The 18,777-nt window shown below is 41.5% G+C and overlaps 1 protein-coding gene across 1 annotated transcript; it reads left to right on the top strand.

Annotated features, from left to right (window-relative positions):
• Nucleotides 1-4,579: 4,579 nt before the first annotated feature.
• LOC137294994 (isthmin-like) lies at nucleotides 4,580-17,611 on the top strand. The gene is made up of 6 exons (XM_067826234.1): nucleotides 4,580-4,923; nucleotides 13,319-13,754; nucleotides 14,017-14,151; nucleotides 14,747-14,815; nucleotides 15,200-15,614; nucleotides 16,087-17,611. The coding sequence occupies exons 1-6, from the start codon at nucleotides 4,735-4,737 to the stop codon at nucleotides 16,184-16,186; spliced, it is 1,344 nt and encodes a 447-aa protein (XP_067682335.1). The 5' UTR covers nucleotides 4,580-4,734; the 3' UTR covers nucleotides 16,187-17,611.
• Nucleotides 17,612-18,777: the final 1,166 nt, after the last annotated feature.

The raw sequence follows: 18,777 nt of genomic DNA, 5'->3' as shown, positions 1-18,777 counted from the left end.
GATAGGGTCACGTTTTGAGATGGGAAGGGTGATGTGAGACTTAGCTGAAATACTTTACATCCTTCTGCCATTCTGGAGGTTCTGGTGGAAGACTTTGTACTGAATTCTTCATTTATGTCAAAGACTGAATATACGTCACCAGGCTTCAGCTGCTCCTGTATATGATGCTTGGACCTCTTCACAGCATCCATCACTATTGATACTATTGCCATTTGTGTAGAGGAAGACCAAGGCCACTGAGGAATCCCAAGGAGCCCACAACCACCAATTACAGTGCAGGTTGTTTCTGGTGTTGAATGTCTAGCTGAGACATCCACCTTGGTCAGGTTTTTCAAGTCCGACTTTGACTTTGAAATTCGCATCTCTCCAGAGTCATTGAATTATGCCGTTGGTACGGGTAATAGCTCACATGATATAACTTCACTGATGTTTATATCGCGTGACCTGTACCATCACTCTGGTGTATATCAGCTCTTTATTGTACACCTTGCTGTCTGCCACCTTGACTGACGTCTTTGCCACTGCCATTGTTTCAACTTTCGTCGGAATACTGTCATAAGAACCATCAGGCAGTTTTCTCTCAAACTCCTCCATTTGTCTAGTCCCAATATCAATTGCTTCATCAACATTCACAGAAGATGGACCCGTCATTTCATTCACGACATCTACTATGCTCTGTGGGTGCTATTCTGGGTCTAGAGGATTGATGTAGGTGTAGGTGAAGAGGCCAATCACCTTCTCGCTCTGCTCTTACACACAACATCATTATAAGGACTGGTTTTATGTACACATCAACCCACATTTTTGAAGTACGACTTTTGTATGCCAGATCTTCAAGTGCATTCATGAACTCTTGATGGCCCTTCAGCTGACCTTTACCAATAACATCTTAGTCATCAATGTTCCAATAGCAAAAACAAAACTCCTCAACATATGCATTCCTCACAGTCTTGGGTTCAGATCTGAAAACAGATCCGGATGTGCCCACTGAACATCCACTGCAACTCTGTATAGTTGCTGTTCAGCAGTGAACACAGTAAAAGTTTGTCCATTTTTTCTGTTAACTGCTGTGCTTTGCTCATTGCAGTCATGATGGTATCAGGATGAGCTGGTGGCATGTCAATCAATGGCAGATAAACTGTCTTAGTCTTTGACTCAGGAGATCGTCCTTGTTCACGACACATGCGTGTATTGTACCCACTGAACTCAGGACAGTTATCAATCACAATCACAACTTTCAGAAAAGTGAAGTCATGCTGTCTTGCTCTCTGCAGTGACAGAAACTCATGGGCTAGTATTTCAATTAGGGTACTTGCCTCTTAAGAAACTGAGGTGCAAACTTTGGTTCTTGGGTCTATTGAACCTGACAATATCAAGCTTATAATCAGGTCAGTTTTCTTAAGCCAGGGTATACCGTGTTCCCGATATGCTGAACCATCACTGGGCTGGGTTGCGAGAACTGCTAATGTATGAGTCCACAATTTGCCATTCTGAGTCCACCACTACTTGAACAAGACCATCCTCGACTTTGGAAAATAGCTGTTAAACTTGTTAGAACTTGTAGCCAATGCTACAGCTGCAGACCTTTTGAAGTGCAGTAGTTTATCATAGGTACAAATCACTCCAAAAGCATCCATCGTCTTCACCAATTCTTTGGAGTCCCTCGAAAGTACGGCTAGACTGATCTGCCGTTGATTTGGGTGGTTTTCTAATGCAGATGCAATGATGTTACCTATGAGCAGAACTGGTAGAGTATTGTCTAATTTTGGCGACAAAGTGGAAAGGAGATTGAACACAGTGCTACTACCAAACTCCGATGTATCATCATAATCAAGACGTGCTTTGTAGCTGTTTTATCAACATTAATGCAGGTCACTTCTTGACAGGTCTTTTTTTCAACTTGGCAAATGATATATCTATGTCATCATCAACTTCATCTTGGATGATACGTAGAGCCATGGCGGCAAAACTTCAAAATGCCAAAATTGTAGCTATTCCTGGATATGATAGAGCTACAAGGTTATCACCAAAGTACTCCAAAAGTCTGGTCACAAGCAAACGGGGAAAATGTCATTCCCTCCAACCTCCACATATAAAGTGTACACTTCAACTGAATTCCAGATTTTTTACTGCTCCTCGTTTAATACGTTTATGACGACCTGCAACCTCCATGACTGAGCCTTGAAAAAAATGACCAGCATAGTTGTAAAGTATTGATGTTATTATTAGTCATGGATGCATTCACCATCTAATGTATCTCGTGATAGAGCACAAAATTCACCTTCCAATCAAGTGGGCGTGGCCAACTGTAAGTGATGACATCATCAGAAAATACAAAAATGTGTTGTTGTTGTTGTTGTTGAAGACTTTTGTTTTATTTGTTTTAAATTAGATTGTAATTTTTTTTCAGCAAAACACCATAAATAGATACATTCGGTGTATACATAATTCTGTTAAATAATAATTCACAATTCACAAAATGAGACGCGATCATGCCGCCTGGTGATAGAGCTGTTCTATTGAAGTATATCCTTTTTCGCCATATGCTTAACATCAGCTCGTTATTGTCTAGTTGTTTGCTGTTCACAGTAATATTTATGCTGTTTGTTGACAAGATCAAAATTCAGTTTTATAGAGGTGACATGGCTCAAGTAAATACAGCGTATTTTATGAGCGCTTCTTTTGTTCCTGTCCACGTCAGCCCTCGCATAGAAACATCGGTCATCCTGAATTACCTAGCGCGTATATCGATTCTGTTGTGATATAAACTTACATCATGATCTATATCACACAGGGTGGAGGTGTGGTACCCTGAGTACTCGACCAAATATTTCACTCTTTCATTTAGTCTGTGTGTCCTTTCATTAGGCAGTAGTCTGCCTGTGAGGATCTGTGCTCAGTGTACCTGCTGGTGGATTTGAACACCGTTGCGCCACGAATGGATTACGGACAGGGCCATAATTACCTAAGGTGCTATGTTTACATGTGTAATGTTGTTGATAGTGTCTTGCTTCCTACTTACCTCGTCTATATGTTGTAAGTTTGACATTAAAGTTTTCTCCTACATCCGTGGTTCATCGTGGGTCTGACATGCTTCACTAGATGATCACCAGTCAGTAAATGTGTGCATAAGACCACATCGAGATTCATGGAGCCTCTGTGTTAATCAAACCAGTCCCATTTGTTTTGCTTGTTACGTATAAATAATTGAGGAAATAGTAAGGACGTGTGGGTCTTTTCCTGACATTATGCTTCCTTCGACGGTGTCAGTAACCTAAACCTCTAGTTTCGTCCAGTCAACAATGCCAGAAGAATATGAATAGGAACACGGCGGATACAGCTGCAGTATTTATGACCTTGGAGTTTGACGACCTCTCAACTTTGTATTTGTATTCTGAACCAAGTTTGTCTGTGGCCATTCGGGAGTCCAGCTTCCACGATTATGTACGTACAGGCCTGTAGTAGCAGCAGCAGTAGCAGAAGTAATAGCAGTAGTAGTAGTAGTGGTAGTGGTAGTGGCAGTAGTGGTGGTAGTACTGGTATTAGTAGTAGTAGTAGTAGAGGCAGTAGTAGAGACAGTAGTAGTAGAGGCAGTAGTAGCAGCAGCAGTAGCAGTAACAGTAGTAGTAGTAGAAGTAGTGGTAGTAGTAGTAGAGACAGTAGTAGTAGTGGTGGTAGTAGTAGTAGAGGCAGTAGTAGTAGTAGTAGTAGTAGTGGTGGTGGTGGTGGTGGTGGTGGTGGTGGTAGTAGTAGTAGTAGTAGAGGCAGTAGTACTAGTAGTAGCAGCAGCAGCAGTAGTAGTGGTAGTAGTACTAGTAGAAGAAGTAGTAGTAGTAGTAGTAGTAGCAGCAGCAGCAGCAGCAGCAGCAGTAGTAGTAGTAGTAGCCAGTATTGTCTTATTTATACGAGTTGATGACTGTAATCAGCTTCATCGTTTCTGTTACCAATGTTCCTGTTGTCGTGGAAGAGGTCACGTTATCATTCATTCATTGCTGGTAATGTCGTCATTACCAACAGAATCGTTATTAATATCATTTTGTAACTCATTTTTGTATTAAGTAATCCCATAAATAAATTATTTATGCCCCAATAGTTTATATTATACTCGTGTTATCATGATCCGGACCGTTCGTTGTATGAAGATCGCCTGAAGAAAACTGATGCACAGAGTATCTGCCATGAGGTGAGTGGTCACTTTTCCCTCCTGTATCTGTATATGAGAAGAAATTCATTTTCGTCATAACAAGGTAGAAATCAATGAACCCACACGGGAAGCGCTTGCTGGGCCGTATTTGAAGAATCGTGCCAACAATTCCGTCCGCCATCTCCTCTCGCCGACTATACTATTCAGTGTACCCTGTCGGACCACGCTCTTTTATCTTCAACAGTAAGAGAAAGACGATCTCACTTATTAGTGCGGGGTTTGAAACACGAAACAACATGAGAACACCTCGGGCACGTTGGAACAATTCCATTGGAGCGGAGAAACATCAAAGGCGCCGCTCTAAAGAAACTTCAAAGGGAAAACGCCGCCCGGCGTACTACAGTATGGGGAAACGGTCGGAAGGGACGGATCAGAGGCGAAATTTGGTCGAATCTACGTGATGACCACCACTCCGCGGCAGAGTGGTCGGAGATGTGGCTGACGAAGGGGCAGTGGCCTGTACATTGATTAACGATCACTGATGGACTAGTGATATTTTCGTAAATGTGACACTTATCTACCAAAAGCCCATGATTGAGAAGGAAAAGCGAGTTCGTCTTTGTAAAGTCGCCTTGCTGATCGTCAACATTGCCCTCATGATCGCGTTTGTAGCGCTTGTGTTTTCTTTCACGTGGACGTTCACTGTTTCAAGTCATGTGACTGAAATCAATGGTTCAGACGTCACATCTGGTGAACAAAAGGGGAAGATCACTCGTGGGGTAAGATTTGATTTATCTGTTCAGTACATGTATGTATCATGAAACGTCGAAATTGTCACCTAAAACCATTTTACTCCAAAATACCAACCCAACAGTCAACAATTAATGAATGATATACATTGTGATTAATTCTATATATACATATACTAGTGACAATATCAGATGTGTACTAATACCATTAGGCAGCAACAAGTGTCTTCCTATTAATGTTAAACGTCACTGTGAGTTGGCCAGTATGGCTTGATTCTGTGTGGCTGTGATGTATGGTTCCATGCTGAGGGATGTCATAGCTTAGTCAGTACCCGATGCATGTGGGCTAAAGTCCAGTGAACCGTGTGCCACTTTTCCGGGGCTATTTCGATGCATAAAGGTGCCTGTCAAATATATATATGACATAATATAACAGTGTCAAATATGTATATGACATAATGTAACAGTGTCAAATATGTATATGACATAATGTAACAGTGTCAAATATGTATATGACATAATGTAACAGTGTCAAATATGTATATGACATAATGTAACAGTGTCAAATATGTATATGACATAATGTAACAGTGTCAAATATGTATATGACATAATGTAACAGTGTCAAATATGTATATGACATAATGTAACAGTGTCAAATATGTATATGACATAATGTAACAGTGTCAAATATGTATATGACATAATGTAACAGTGTCAAATATGTATATGACATAATGTAACAGTGTCAAATATGTATATGACATAATGTAACAGTGTCAAATATGTATATGACATAATGTAACAGTGTCAAATATGTATATGACATAATGTAACAGTGTCAAATATGTATATGACATAATGTAACAGTGTCAAATATGTATATGACATAATGTAACAGTGTCAAATATGTATATGACATAATGTAACAGTGTCAAATATGTATATGACATAATGTAACAGTGTCAAATATGTATATGACATAATGTAGCAGTGTCAAATATGTATATGACATAATGTAACAGTGTCAAATATGTATATGACATAATGTAACAGTGTCAAATATGTATATGACATAATGTAACAGTGTCAAATATGTATATGACATAATATAACAGTGTCAAATATGTATATGACATAATGTAGCAGTGTCAAATATGTAAATATGACATAATATAACAGTGTCAAATATGTATATGACATAATATAACAGTGTCAAATATGTAAATATGACATAATGTAACAGTGTCAAATATGTATATGACATAATGTAACAGTGTCAAATATGTATATGACATAATGTAACAGTGTCAAATATGTATATGACATAATGTAACAGTGTCAAATATGTATATGACATAATGTAACAGTGTCAAATATGTATATGACATAATGTAACAGTGTCAAATATGTATATGACATAATGTAACAGTGTCAAATATGTATATGACATAATGTAACAGTGTCAAATATGTATATGACATAATATAACAGTGTCAAATATGTATATGACATAATGTAACAGTGTCAAATATGTATATGACATAATGTAGCAGTGTCAAATATGTAAATATGACATAATATAACAGTGTCAAATATGTATATGACATAATATAACAGTGTCAAATATGTAAATATGACATAATGTAACAGTGTCAAATATGTATATGACATAATGTAACAGTGTCAAATATGTATATGACATAATGTAGCAGTGTCAAATATGTAAATATGACATAATATAACAGTGTCAAATATGTATATGACATAATATAACAGTGTCAAATATGTAAATATGACATAATGTAACAGTGTCAAATATGTATATGACATAATGTAACAGTGTCAAATATGTATATGACATAATATAACAGTGAAAAGTGTCTCCTTATCATCAATGATATGTCCAGAGTTTTTTACAACATGAAATGGTGTGTGTTTATGAATAGCAAATGCTTGTTAACTGCATTTATCGACATTCCGTGTGAATTAATACATTATTACCCATATGGAACATACATACACCGGCAGTATTGACTCGCCATATTTCGTAGGTAAGTGCCGTGCTTTGATATAACGTGGTCTCATCGTGGACAGAGCATATCAACCAGATGCATGAGATCATATACTGATGGTTGCCTTTGCTTATTTGGTTTGCTGAAAGGGGCTTTCGCCTTCTGGTGAAAAAAAGTATACCCAAAAATATTTAATTCCTCCTTATCTGAACAATTCAGTGCTACCCAACGGAGTGTGACTGTCCCAGAGCTCGCGTCTAGACGGGCAGGTTAATCAAAATAGTCAATTTCCACAGAGGGGGCCAGAGGTATCAGTCATATTCACCAGTTTCTCCTTTAAGTGTATCAGATATTCAAATAAACGCACGGAACACTCGGAGCAAAACATCAAAGCAATCCTTTAGTCTGTTGAGAATCAACATTTGTGTGAGGCAGACAAAAGGCATTTTCTGCAATTAACTAACTGCACTAAATCGACACACCCGCGTCGTAAAGCACGTAGATATGCTCACACTCACGTACATTTCAAAAAGACAAAGACCACCTCTCATCCCTTCCAACATTAATAAGCCCAGACGCGCACGCTGGCACGCACACACATGCGCTCTACGACTCACAGCTATACTTTAAAGGTTTCTTCAGTGGAATATATCTTTGATTCATGAAAAACTCATCAAACAGTGAGAGGCCCAGGCACAGGTGAAAATAAACACACTTTGTCTGCGAGTAAACACTGGTAACCTTCTGACACGCCGAAACTTTGAGAGTGTTACCTTTGATCATGCTGAAATCGACACTGATACATTTCATGTACACTAACCGGTTCTGATTGAGGAGCTAGCTATGCGCCCCATATATAAACACATAGATTTGGTATATCCATGCTCAGATAGCGCTATCTTTGTAGACGTTGGTGAATAGAACACCGGTAATAAAACAGTCTGGTGTACGTTTTCAGTTAGCATCGACCATAGTGGTGCTACGACGGAGTTACAGTGAGTGTGTGAGTGAGTGAACTGTGTTCAGTATCTATACAGTTTGTGGGTTTGGCCGTTTGTAAGTGAGTAAGGCATGGTTCAACGCGGCTTTTAGAAATATAATAGCATTATCACAGCGGTGTACACCAGAAACGAGCTTCTCACATTGTACTCGTATTGGGAATCGAACCCGAGTCATCGGCGGGATGAGCGACCGCCAGGAGACTACCCCACCGTCCCTGTCATTTGTAACCTATTCTACGTGTGTGAGTAGATTTTGTCCAGCGCCAAACTGTCTTTCAACAATATCACATTAATCAACTATACTATACAAAACAAAGAATCGCATAGACGAGAAATATGTTGCGATGTTGTATTTTCACTCATGTATAACTCGTCCACAAACAGACTTTTGTGCATGAAATTTTACACCAGTTTAGAAGAAGGTAATATCTATACAACCAAGTGCTGAACGCGATTGTGACGACGTAGAACGACCCAGACGTCGGGTTTCCTGGCTCTCAGCCCAATCTCTTTCAACCTGTTCCGTACAGTTTGACCGGATATCCTCTGAAGTCCAGTCACCCTGACTGCTGTGCTCTCACCCGTGGCTGTACGATCACGAAACTGTAGTACCCGGATGTACCGATCCTGGGCTGCAGTGGTAATCTGTACGGCGGTCATTTGTTAAACCTGTTTGGTTGCAACGAGTTGCAAGCCATGATATCTGGTTCAAACTAACATTCAGGCGCCTGGCAACAAAAGATTGGTAATCTCCAGCATGCATTCTTTCAATGACAATGTTTCGTGTTGCAGGGTCAAGTGGTGACGTAGTGATTTGACCTTGAAACTCTTTAAAAACGATTGCCAGTTTCTGAAAGCAGCCTGGTTTATTGCCAGACAGTAAATGCTCTTTGCTGCACAATTTGAACTGGAAGGTGATTTCTGTTGCGTTGTGGCGATGCCACAAATCGCTTAAGCGTTTCTTTTTTTTTTAATAGTATATTTAAACGTGATGCTGGTCAAAGACATTAACCACTGTAGTGAAATCCGGAAACACCTAGAAATATGAGATTCGAACATGCGATAATCGGTTATGTTTCACTAAAGGGGCGCAAATGTGCCTATTGAAATGTGGCGTTTTGGCGGCAGGGCTACTTCATACCCCAAAGTCAGCCTTGACTATCAAGATTAATAATACTTTAAAGATATCAATATGTGTATGGGTGAATACCCTTACAATCCACCTGGACACGTTGGATTGCAACGGATGTACCTGGAGGAATTGTCCTCATGTTTATATTCGGATACTGCTGGTGGTAGTCCAGACTGAAGTACCGCGTGTTTAATACGGAGACTCACAGTGTACAGAGGAGACAGGTGTAATGTCTAGCGCAGGCAGTGTAACAATAAGCACCGTGGTTTAATATGTCTTGAGGACGCAATCGGGACTTGCACCATTGGCCCATCAGTAAATTGCCCAAAGTATTTTCTGTTTTCTAAACCAGGATCTCCTAACCGGAGCTACTTCCATGAAGCTGAGATGATATAGATAAACATCGGGTGGTGTAGCTGAACATCGAGTCGTAAAGCTAAACATCGAGAAGTGTACTAAACATCATGTGGTGTAGTTGAACAACATGTGGTATAGCTAAAACTCGGGTGGTGCAGCAAAACATGTGGTGTAGTTACACACCTGGTGGCGCAGCAAAACGTGTACCTGAACATGTGATGTAAATGAACAACATATGGTGTAGCTGAACAGCACGACTATCATATGGTGTAACTGAACAACATATGGTAGAGCTGAACAACATATAGTGTAACTGAACAACATATGGTGTACCTGAACAACACGACCATCATATGGTGTAACTGAACAACGTATGATGTAGCTGACACCTACCGATCTCCCGTCACTCTCCCCACCAGACACCTACCTATCTCCCGTCAGTCTCCCCACCCTTTGAGTGAGTGAGTGAATTTAGTGTTACGCTGCACTCAGCAATATTCAAGCTATATGGCGGCGGTCAGGAAGACAATCAAGTGATCAACAGCATGTCGTTTTATGGCAAGCATGGGTTGCTGAAGGCCTTTTCTACCCCGGACCTGCACAGGTTCTCCGAACAAAATCGGTCTTCATTTGAGTTGGCCTCCACTCTAGTGTCCGTATGTTATGTGTTTTGCACGTACAGCGTGTCTCATCTCTCATCGGAACCAGCTCATCAAACACTCTGATCTGACAACGAAGTAAAAATAATCCACATGAAAGAAGGCTATCTCCTGGGTTATTACCGGGGCATACACACAGCCTTTCATGGCTATCAGGCTGCTACACCAGGCCGTGTAGTCCATGTGTTGACAAACCATAAAGAAAATGATGGGTAGTTTCAAGCGGAAGGTGTTCATGGTTAGACACTGTCTTCCCCTGCATGAAAGGAAAAGAGTACTATTTCAAGTAAATCAATGATGCAAATTGTTTCGTATACTTAAGCGTTATACAGATGTCAGGTCTTCCCCCTCTGTTGTCACACCCTTTGATTCTGATTACTGACAAAACTTGAAGAGTGAATTTGAAAAAGCGGCTGCTGCATATTTTGCTGTTTGATTGCTGTTTGATTGCTGTTTGATTGCTAGTTCACATAGCAGTACTCCAGGTATGTGGTCGTGGCTAGATTAGGTCCTCCAGTCATCTCTAATCATATATAATTTACCTCTGATGTTATATTATTCACCTCTTGATGCTATATCTGTAGCTTACTTTACTTCCAGTACATCCCTTGCCTATGGTGATATGTCATTTTACCCCAGGTGTTATTTCCAGTTTTTCCATGTTATTCCCTTTTGCTCTCCTTCGGAAGTTATACCAATGGTATATATGGAGTTATACCGTGTGGTTATATCCTTTATATCATGCGGCATATCCCGTATCCCTATCATAAAGTTGGTGGTGTCGCACTCCTGTGTTTGTTATTCATCACCGACTCAGTAATATACCTGCTTTCTCTAAGGTCTCTGAATGAGTCTGGACAAACCATGGGTTTTATGAGCAAGTAAGATAGACTGGGATATTCAGCCATATCACTCACCCTGGCCACCCTGGCCACCCTGGCCACCCTGGCCACCTAATTACCTCACGCATATAGGTTGTGATGGTAAGAGTGATCATGATTCTGTACCGCGTTAATTTTATCGTAGGTGATAGGTGGTTGTTCGGGTCACAAAGCACCAAGTTACGTGTAGCCTTGAACTCACGATTTGAACTCAACGCCTGTTATATTGTAGACGTTTAAGAAACATGCGTCGCTTACTTTCAAACCAAGTCCTTAGTATAAGCAGTTGTTCTATCTGGCTCAGTGCATTATTTCAATAACAAAGTACCCTAAGGTCTTTGAGATAATGTGTTGTCGATTTCAGACAAATGTGTGCGTTATCAGTGTCCCTGTGATCACGCGATAAACTACGGGATCAAAAGACAATTTACTAGAGGTATTCTCTGTTTTGAACTGACCGGCTTATCGGCCTTGTTGGAAACACATTAGCTGCTCTTGAAGTTCCTAATGCAGGGTCGCACAAAGACGGGGTTGTACTTCTTGACCCCGTCTGGGCCTAATGTGGGGTCCAACCGTTTGTAAACAATTTTATATGTCTTGAAAACAAGTGTCGGAAGGGCTGATCAGATAACTGTGTAGAATAAGCGTTATTGGCTAACATACGAAATTCGACTTATTTATCATGTGAAACAAATCTCCTTGCATTTTGTTCTGATTGAAGTTGTATGTGCGGTATGCGGGATTTGGGAGATCGAGTAGGTGTGTTGCTATACTTAATGCCATCACGTAATATCGGTATGAGGCGCAACAGTGCCCTATAGACAGTACCGTTTTCCCGGGTTGAAGAGAATAACATTTTTCCATATTTTCATTTCCAAATAACCGTATACCCGTTAGGAGAGGCCGCCGAGCCAGTGTTGAAGTTGTGTGATGAGTTCCAGACTTGTGTGCCCTGTATGTACCACCTTCACATGTTCCAGCCTATTTAGGTCGCGACCTTCGCGAACTATCTGTCCATTTCTCACACTATCTTCCCATGAACATTTCCATTTATTGCACGACCTCCCCACGCACTTGCCCAATTATTACACGACCTCCCCACGCACTTGCCAGTTTATTGCACGACCTCCCCACGCACTTGTCAGTTTATTGCATGACTTTCCCACGCACTTGCCAATTTATTGCATGACTTCCCCACGCACTTGCCCAATTATTACACGACCTCCCCACGCACTTGCCAGTTTATTGCACGACCTCCCCACGCACTTGCCCAATTATTGCACGACCTCCCCACGCACTTGCCCATTTATTGCACGACCTCCCCACGCACGTGCCCAGTTTGTTACACGATCTTCCAAAGCACTTGCCCATTTATTGCACAATATTCCCAGGCACATTCTTGTTTCGGGACCTTCGCGAGCGCTTGTCCATGTCTTCGAAGACTCTTTCTGGGTTCTTGCCCATGTCTTTCAAGGCGCTACCAGAGTACTTTCCCAGTTCTTTCATGACCCATCCTAGTATTTACGTGATTTCACACTTTCCTGTGTAGTGCTGACCCCAGTTTCTGGAAATAAACCTAAGTCTGCGTTTTGACTTAAGTTTGAGTTTTTACTCAAATTTGAGAAAACGCATTTGCCAGAATGAACTGAAATCGATGATAAACTCAAATTTTGTGGACAATTTGAGTGTTGTGAATAAATTACTTAACTTGTTTTGAACTTTTTTGCAGAAATGCAGCTGTTTCAAATTGTCAAACTCAATTTGAAATTTGAGTAAAAACTTAAGTTTGTTTCTAGATATTGGGGCAAGTTCTCTCGACGTGAAAGCGCTATTATATATACTAAAAAAACAAAAATTACCATATTTAACAGCATCTGTGGTGATATGAAACGTATACATTCAGTGTGGTTGGGTAACGCGTTCATCTTCATTTAATGATGAAAATGACACCAGTATACAATGTAAACACCAGATATACTCTCATTGTGAAAATTCCTTACTAGTGATCATAAATAGCTTGTTTTGAATCGTAGTTGACGAAAACTCCCAAATTCGAACCTCCTGAACAAAACACGGGTTTATTATCGTTGGGAGCATGTAGTTGACACGTTGGGAGCATGTAGGTGACACGTTGGGAGCAGGTAGGTGACACGTTGGGAGCAGGTAGGTGACACGTTGGGAGCAGGTAGGTGACACTTCGGAGACATTAGTGTCTGAGAAGACGCTCACGGACAATTAGACCAAGACACAAACTCTTCTGAATTTAAAGTCACATTGACAGATTTTGAATTTCAAATTTTAGATCATTGTCAGTACCCTCCATCTGAACTTGTCACGGTCCATGCAGCCTCTTCGTTGACTCCACCGTATATCATTGCAGGCCCAGGCGATCCCACCAAAGGAAAACGAAACTGTGCATGTGCTGGATAACGCAGACATTGTCGAAGACAAAGGTTTGAATGACGTTCATAACAACATGGTCCAACGTACGAACAAAAGAGGTCCGAATAAAATACGGAATCGGAATTACATTAAAGGCCCAAACAGGAGAAGGTCCAGGAAAGTTGCCATCAGAGGACATGACAGCAATACTGAAACTGTGTTGAGAAAGTCAAACAATAAAGACAGTTTTATTTCCAAAAATAAGAAAAAAAATATTTTTGGACTTCGTAAAAGGAAAACAAAAACAATTATTGGAAAAGATACTGAGGTTGAGACTATATCAATCAATGAAAGTGGTGGAGATGTTCTTAGTGAAGGGAACAAGTTTCGCCTTGGTTTCAGTTACAGTCGAAATAGAGGATCATCCAAACGGGGTGAGTGCTTGCTTAATCAGATCGACATATCAGAGGTACACGAAGAATGTCCTCTGAAGCTATCAGACCTCCATGTGCGTGCTAGCCGTGATGGCGTTGTGGGTTTGACTGCAGACTGTGGGTGCTGCCCACAGTGCATTTAAGTGCCATTCTCTGCAGGAGCGTCAAACTCCAACGGCCTATGTACGAATATACATATATGGAATCGACGTAACTCACAGGTTCCCCACATCACTCACTCCTCAATATGCTTGTGTTGCAGGCAACCGTTCGCCCTGGAGCAAGTGGAACTCCTGCAGCACAGACTGTGGGTTGGGGCAGCAGGAGAGAGTGCGCAGTTGTGGTGACAACTGTCAGGAGATCGAATCAAAGCCCTGTCTCACACAACCATGTGAGGGTATGATATTCTTTTTGCATAGATAGTAGGGGATAGCATGTCTGTGTAACCAGCCTAGCCAATTTATGAACGAACAGAACAAGAGATCGTTGTGCAAAAATGTTGGTAAATGCATTAATTCTGACCGTTAGACTCGTTCTATGCGTCGCATGTGACTGTTGCTATTTAGAGGTATAACAGTTCAACAGAACCTAGGTCGGCTGTTTTCTTAAAATGTGGAGCTTATGTGGAATACAATAAACGTTGCGTATCTCTGATTGGTCTTTAGATATAACTTCAGGAAGCACGATTCTGCAATAATTGTATTCATATATTGACACATTTTCATAATTCTTTCATTAGACCTCTGAAAGTACGTTATTTTACATTTACACAATATTTTCCAATTCATATTAATAAAATATTATAAAATGGTGTACAAATTCAAGTAGAATCTTCATGGACCAACCTGGACAAACATTACTAAATTTAGTTTGGAGAGTTTATAAGGACTATAGTAAGGACTTACGTAGGATCCTACCATTCCCAACACCATGCCGGCCCTTGGAGAAATATTCCCCTACACTATGTTATTCGTAACGATGTTTATCTTCAGGCTCAGAGATGACGGACAAGTGGGCCTACTTCGAGATGTTTGACCTCACGGAGAGGGAGGTCACGTCAGGTAAGATAAAGAAGGACGACCCGATCGCTCAAAAAGCCATCACTCTTGTGACAACATAACTGACGGGACATAACTTAGAGAACATATGATTATTTCATGTCACTGTCACTTAATATGTGATAGTGTGGTGGACTGAGTATATGGAAATATTCAGGCTTTCTTGACGTCAGTTTTTGCTCTGTTTGTTTCTTGTTTATCGCTACAATTTTCAAGCAATATGACAGCAAGCAGTGGTTAAACTGTGACATTAGGACTCGAGTATGTATTAACTACCTGAAATAGTAATATATTTAGAATATTGCTTTCCGAAGTGTAAAAGGACTTTTGACCACACTGTGGCGGACCACTTGTAAATATTTCGGTGTTTTTGTGTCACATATGTAGAGTCTGGGGATGCCTGCGAACGCTGGATGAAATGTAGCAACAAGTCAATCCAGCACTATCTGGCCAACATCGCCAAGCTGCCAAGCTGTCCGTGTTTCTACCCACTCAGCATCGCCATACACAACAACATCTTCGACAGCGACCAGCAGAAACACTTCGCCTGGAATGACGCTAGCGGGCCTGTGGAGAGGAATGAGGTGTACAAACCCGGGGCCAAGTTCTGTATTCGATCAACACTTCCAGCGCATTCCGTCACCCTGGCTGCACAGCACTGTTGCTACGACGGCCAACTAAGGCTGATAACTCGTGGCAGAGATGCGGGAACACCAAACCTCGTCAGTCCTCAGTTATCTCGTGAACTACATAAAAAGGTTGATCTCCTTCCTTGGATCCTCTGCAAAGGTGATTGGACAAGGTAAGGTCTTTTAGTACCAAAGTTTCCATCTTAACGACTCACAAAAGGGCTACAGAATCGCAGAATCGCAATAACTGGTGACAGTGTGCATACATCCAATTCTAAACGAAAACGTACCCAGTTTATAATTCAAAGTTATCTTAGCACCCTACGTGCTGCATCTCGGGAGGGAGGTGGAGTGGGGAGGGGAGTGTCATATTTATATCTACAGTACATAACTGTATTTTGTTTTTGACTATACTTGTATATTCTTCACAGAAACAATTTGTGCAATTGTAGGGTATAACTGTTGTTTGCTGATGACGTGACATGTTATTCTGAACTTCCTGACTTACGAACTTTGGCTTTGGCGATGTCTCTATATATTCCACAAGACAACTGAAGAAAAGAACCACACATACCCTGGATTCGTGTAGCTTGATATCTGTACACCTTTGCAATATCTACATTTGATTTCTGATTTCTGATCCAGGTATAACAAGGTGGTGCAGCCCAACAATCACCGTCAGTGCATGGCCAATCCGTGTCTTGGGGAGATACAGCGGCAGATTGACCTGACTACATCCTACTGACGCGCCACCTGACTCCGGTTTGCTCTGGAACATGCCATATGTTGACAAGTACTGAACCCAGTCCTGCAAAGCCCGTTGTCATGGCCCGGACACGTACACTAAGCTCAGCTTCAGAGGGTGGAGCGGGCTGCATCATGGCGTTGGAGGAGGCAGAGACGTATCTTTCAGAAGCAGTCGTTGTCTGGTGGTTCGGACGTTTAGTTAACGGCGTTCTTGGAAGACATGTGTATGTAGTGTATAGCTAGACATCGCTTTATGATGGGTTGTCTCTATGTACGACGTCATGAGTTGGCTATAACTAGACATCGCTTTATGATGGGTTGTCTCTATGTACGACGTCATGAGTTGGCTATAACTAGGCATCGCTTGATGATGGGTTGTCTCTATGTACGACGTCGTGAGTTGGCTATAGCTAGACATCGCTTGATGATGGGTTGTCTCTATGTACGACGTCATGAGTTGGCTATAACTAGACATCGCTTTATGATGGGTTGTCTCTATGTACGACGTCATGAGTTGGCTATAACTAGACATCGCTTTATGATGGGTTGTCTCTATGTACGACGTCGTGAGTTGGCTATAACTAGACATCGCTTTATGATGGGTTGTCTCTATGTACGACGTCATGAGTTGGCTATAACTAGACATCGCTTTATGATGGGTTGTCTCTATGTACGACGTCATGAGTTGGCTATAACTAGGCATCGCTTGATGATGGGTTGTCTCTATGTACGACGTCGTGAGTTGGCTATAATTAGACATCGCTTTATGATGGGTTGTCTCTATGTACGACGTCATGAGTTGGCTATAACTAGACATCGCATTATGATGGGTTGTCTCTATGTACGACGTCATGAGTTGGCTGGATGTGAAAAGTCATGAACAGATGATTTGTGTAACAAAACTGTTGTTATGACAATGTTTCTAGATGTGTGCACTACATGTGTATGGTAACCTGGCTAGATGATCCATGGCAAACAGGCTAGATTACTACACTGAATCCTTGAGGTGTCCAAGGTGGTGACACTACAAACGTGAGAGGTTACACCACCCTTGTGGAGACGGACGCTGGGTAGCGGGTGGAATGTGTAAATGAATTATCTGACTGACACATCGCGTGTGCCATGATCATGGATCTGCAAGGGTTCCAATGCTGTTGCTAAACTGTTTAACAGTGCAACTGTGCTTAACAGTTGCAGCTGCGTTTGATGATGAGGTTTGCCTGCTACACATACATGACTGACGGGCAGACTCGGATGTTGGTCTATTCTGAGAAGCCTGGAGAATCTGATTGTGGCGGTTCATTTAATTCTGATTCAGTGGATATTTGTCTGTGTGCCTCCGATACCATACCTGATGTACCCCAGCAGGGCACTGCGATCGTAGACTACAAACTGTAAACACTGTGATTAAAGTGTGACTACGTATCTCCTGTTTGTTATACCTATAAGAAATAACCATTCTAAAAGTCTTGTGGTATTAAACTTCTGCATGATTGTTTTATGACAGGTGTCCGTATGACGTCTACTGGTCGGATATTGACGTTGTGTAGCTGTATGACTGTCACGTGACGTCTGGTGGTCGGAGTTTGGTGCTGTATAGTTGTATGACAGTCACGTGGCGTCTGGTGGTCGCAGATGTATGTTGTATTGTTGTATGACCGTCACGTGACGTCTGGTGGTCGGAGGTTGATGCTGTATAGCTGCATGGCCGTCGTGTGGCGTCTTGTGGTCGGAGATGTATGTTGTATTGTTGTATGACCGTCACGTGACGTCTGGTGGTCGGAGATTTACGTTGTACAACTGTTCGACCGTCACGTTACGTCTACTGGTCGGAGACTGATGTGGTATAGCCGTCTGGGGTCGGATGTTGAAATAGCTTAATTAATCTGTATGACGTGGCGTTTTTTGGACGGGTGTATACATTTTACTGTCACGTATCGTATATTTGGTCCCAGACTGCAATGGTCTATACGTACGATTGTCACGTGACATCTTTAGGACAGAGATTGCAATGGTATATAGATACAATTGTCACATGATACCAGATTGCAACGGTATATAAACCGATGGGCAAAAGAAACTTTCCCTGGTACAATTTGATAGTTTTGGAAAACGACAAGAACAATGTGAAATTTGAATGGTGTAGTTTGTTAAGCAATGACAAAGGCACGTGTTCAGTACAAACAAATTCAGCTTTAGCGGAGACTTTGACTTAGTAAACACTTTTTGGTCCATATGAGGTCAAATTAGAGATTTCACGGTCAGACTGGGATTTGAAGTCACTAATAGTGAATATGTCCACCTCTGGCTTGAATACACGCAAACACACGTCGGTCTTCTTATTGAAGTTGTAAGGCATCTGATGACGTCAGCTGGTATACGCCTCCATTCTTCGACAAGTGCTTGAGCCATTTGTTGAACTGTAGCTGGTGGGTTCTGTCTCTCTGGAATCTGTCGATCGGGGTGATCCCACAAGTGATCAGTGGGCATCATGTGCAGCGGAGAGCGTGCAGGCCATGGAAGGACTTTGATGCTTTAACGTTGTTGACATGAAAGAAGTTCTGCACATCTACAGCAATGTGTGGTCAA

Source organism: Haliotis asinina, chromosome 8, assembly GCF_037392515.1.
Source record: "Haliotis asinina isolate JCU_RB_2024 chromosome 8, JCU_Hal_asi_v2, whole genome shotgun sequence".
NCBI lineage: Eukaryota > Metazoa > Mollusca > Gastropoda > Lepetellida > Haliotidae > Haliotis > Haliotis asinina.
This window is presented reverse-complemented; position numbering and strand designations above follow the sequence as displayed.

Bases quoted from the DNA above. Each gene is read 5' to 3' on its own strand.
- LOC137294994 (XM_067826234.1), top strand. From the start codon at position 4,735: ATGATTGAGAAGGAAAAGCGAGTTCGTCTTTGTAAAGTCGCCTTGCTG. The intron at 14,152-14,746 runs GTATGATATTCT...GTTTATCTTCAG, and splicing joins TCTCACACAACCATGTGAGG to GCTCAGAGATGACGGACAAG. The intron at 15,615-16,086 runs GTAAGGTCTTTT...TTTCTGATCCAG, and splicing joins TGCAAAGGTGATTGGACAAG to GTATAACAAGGTGGTGCAGC.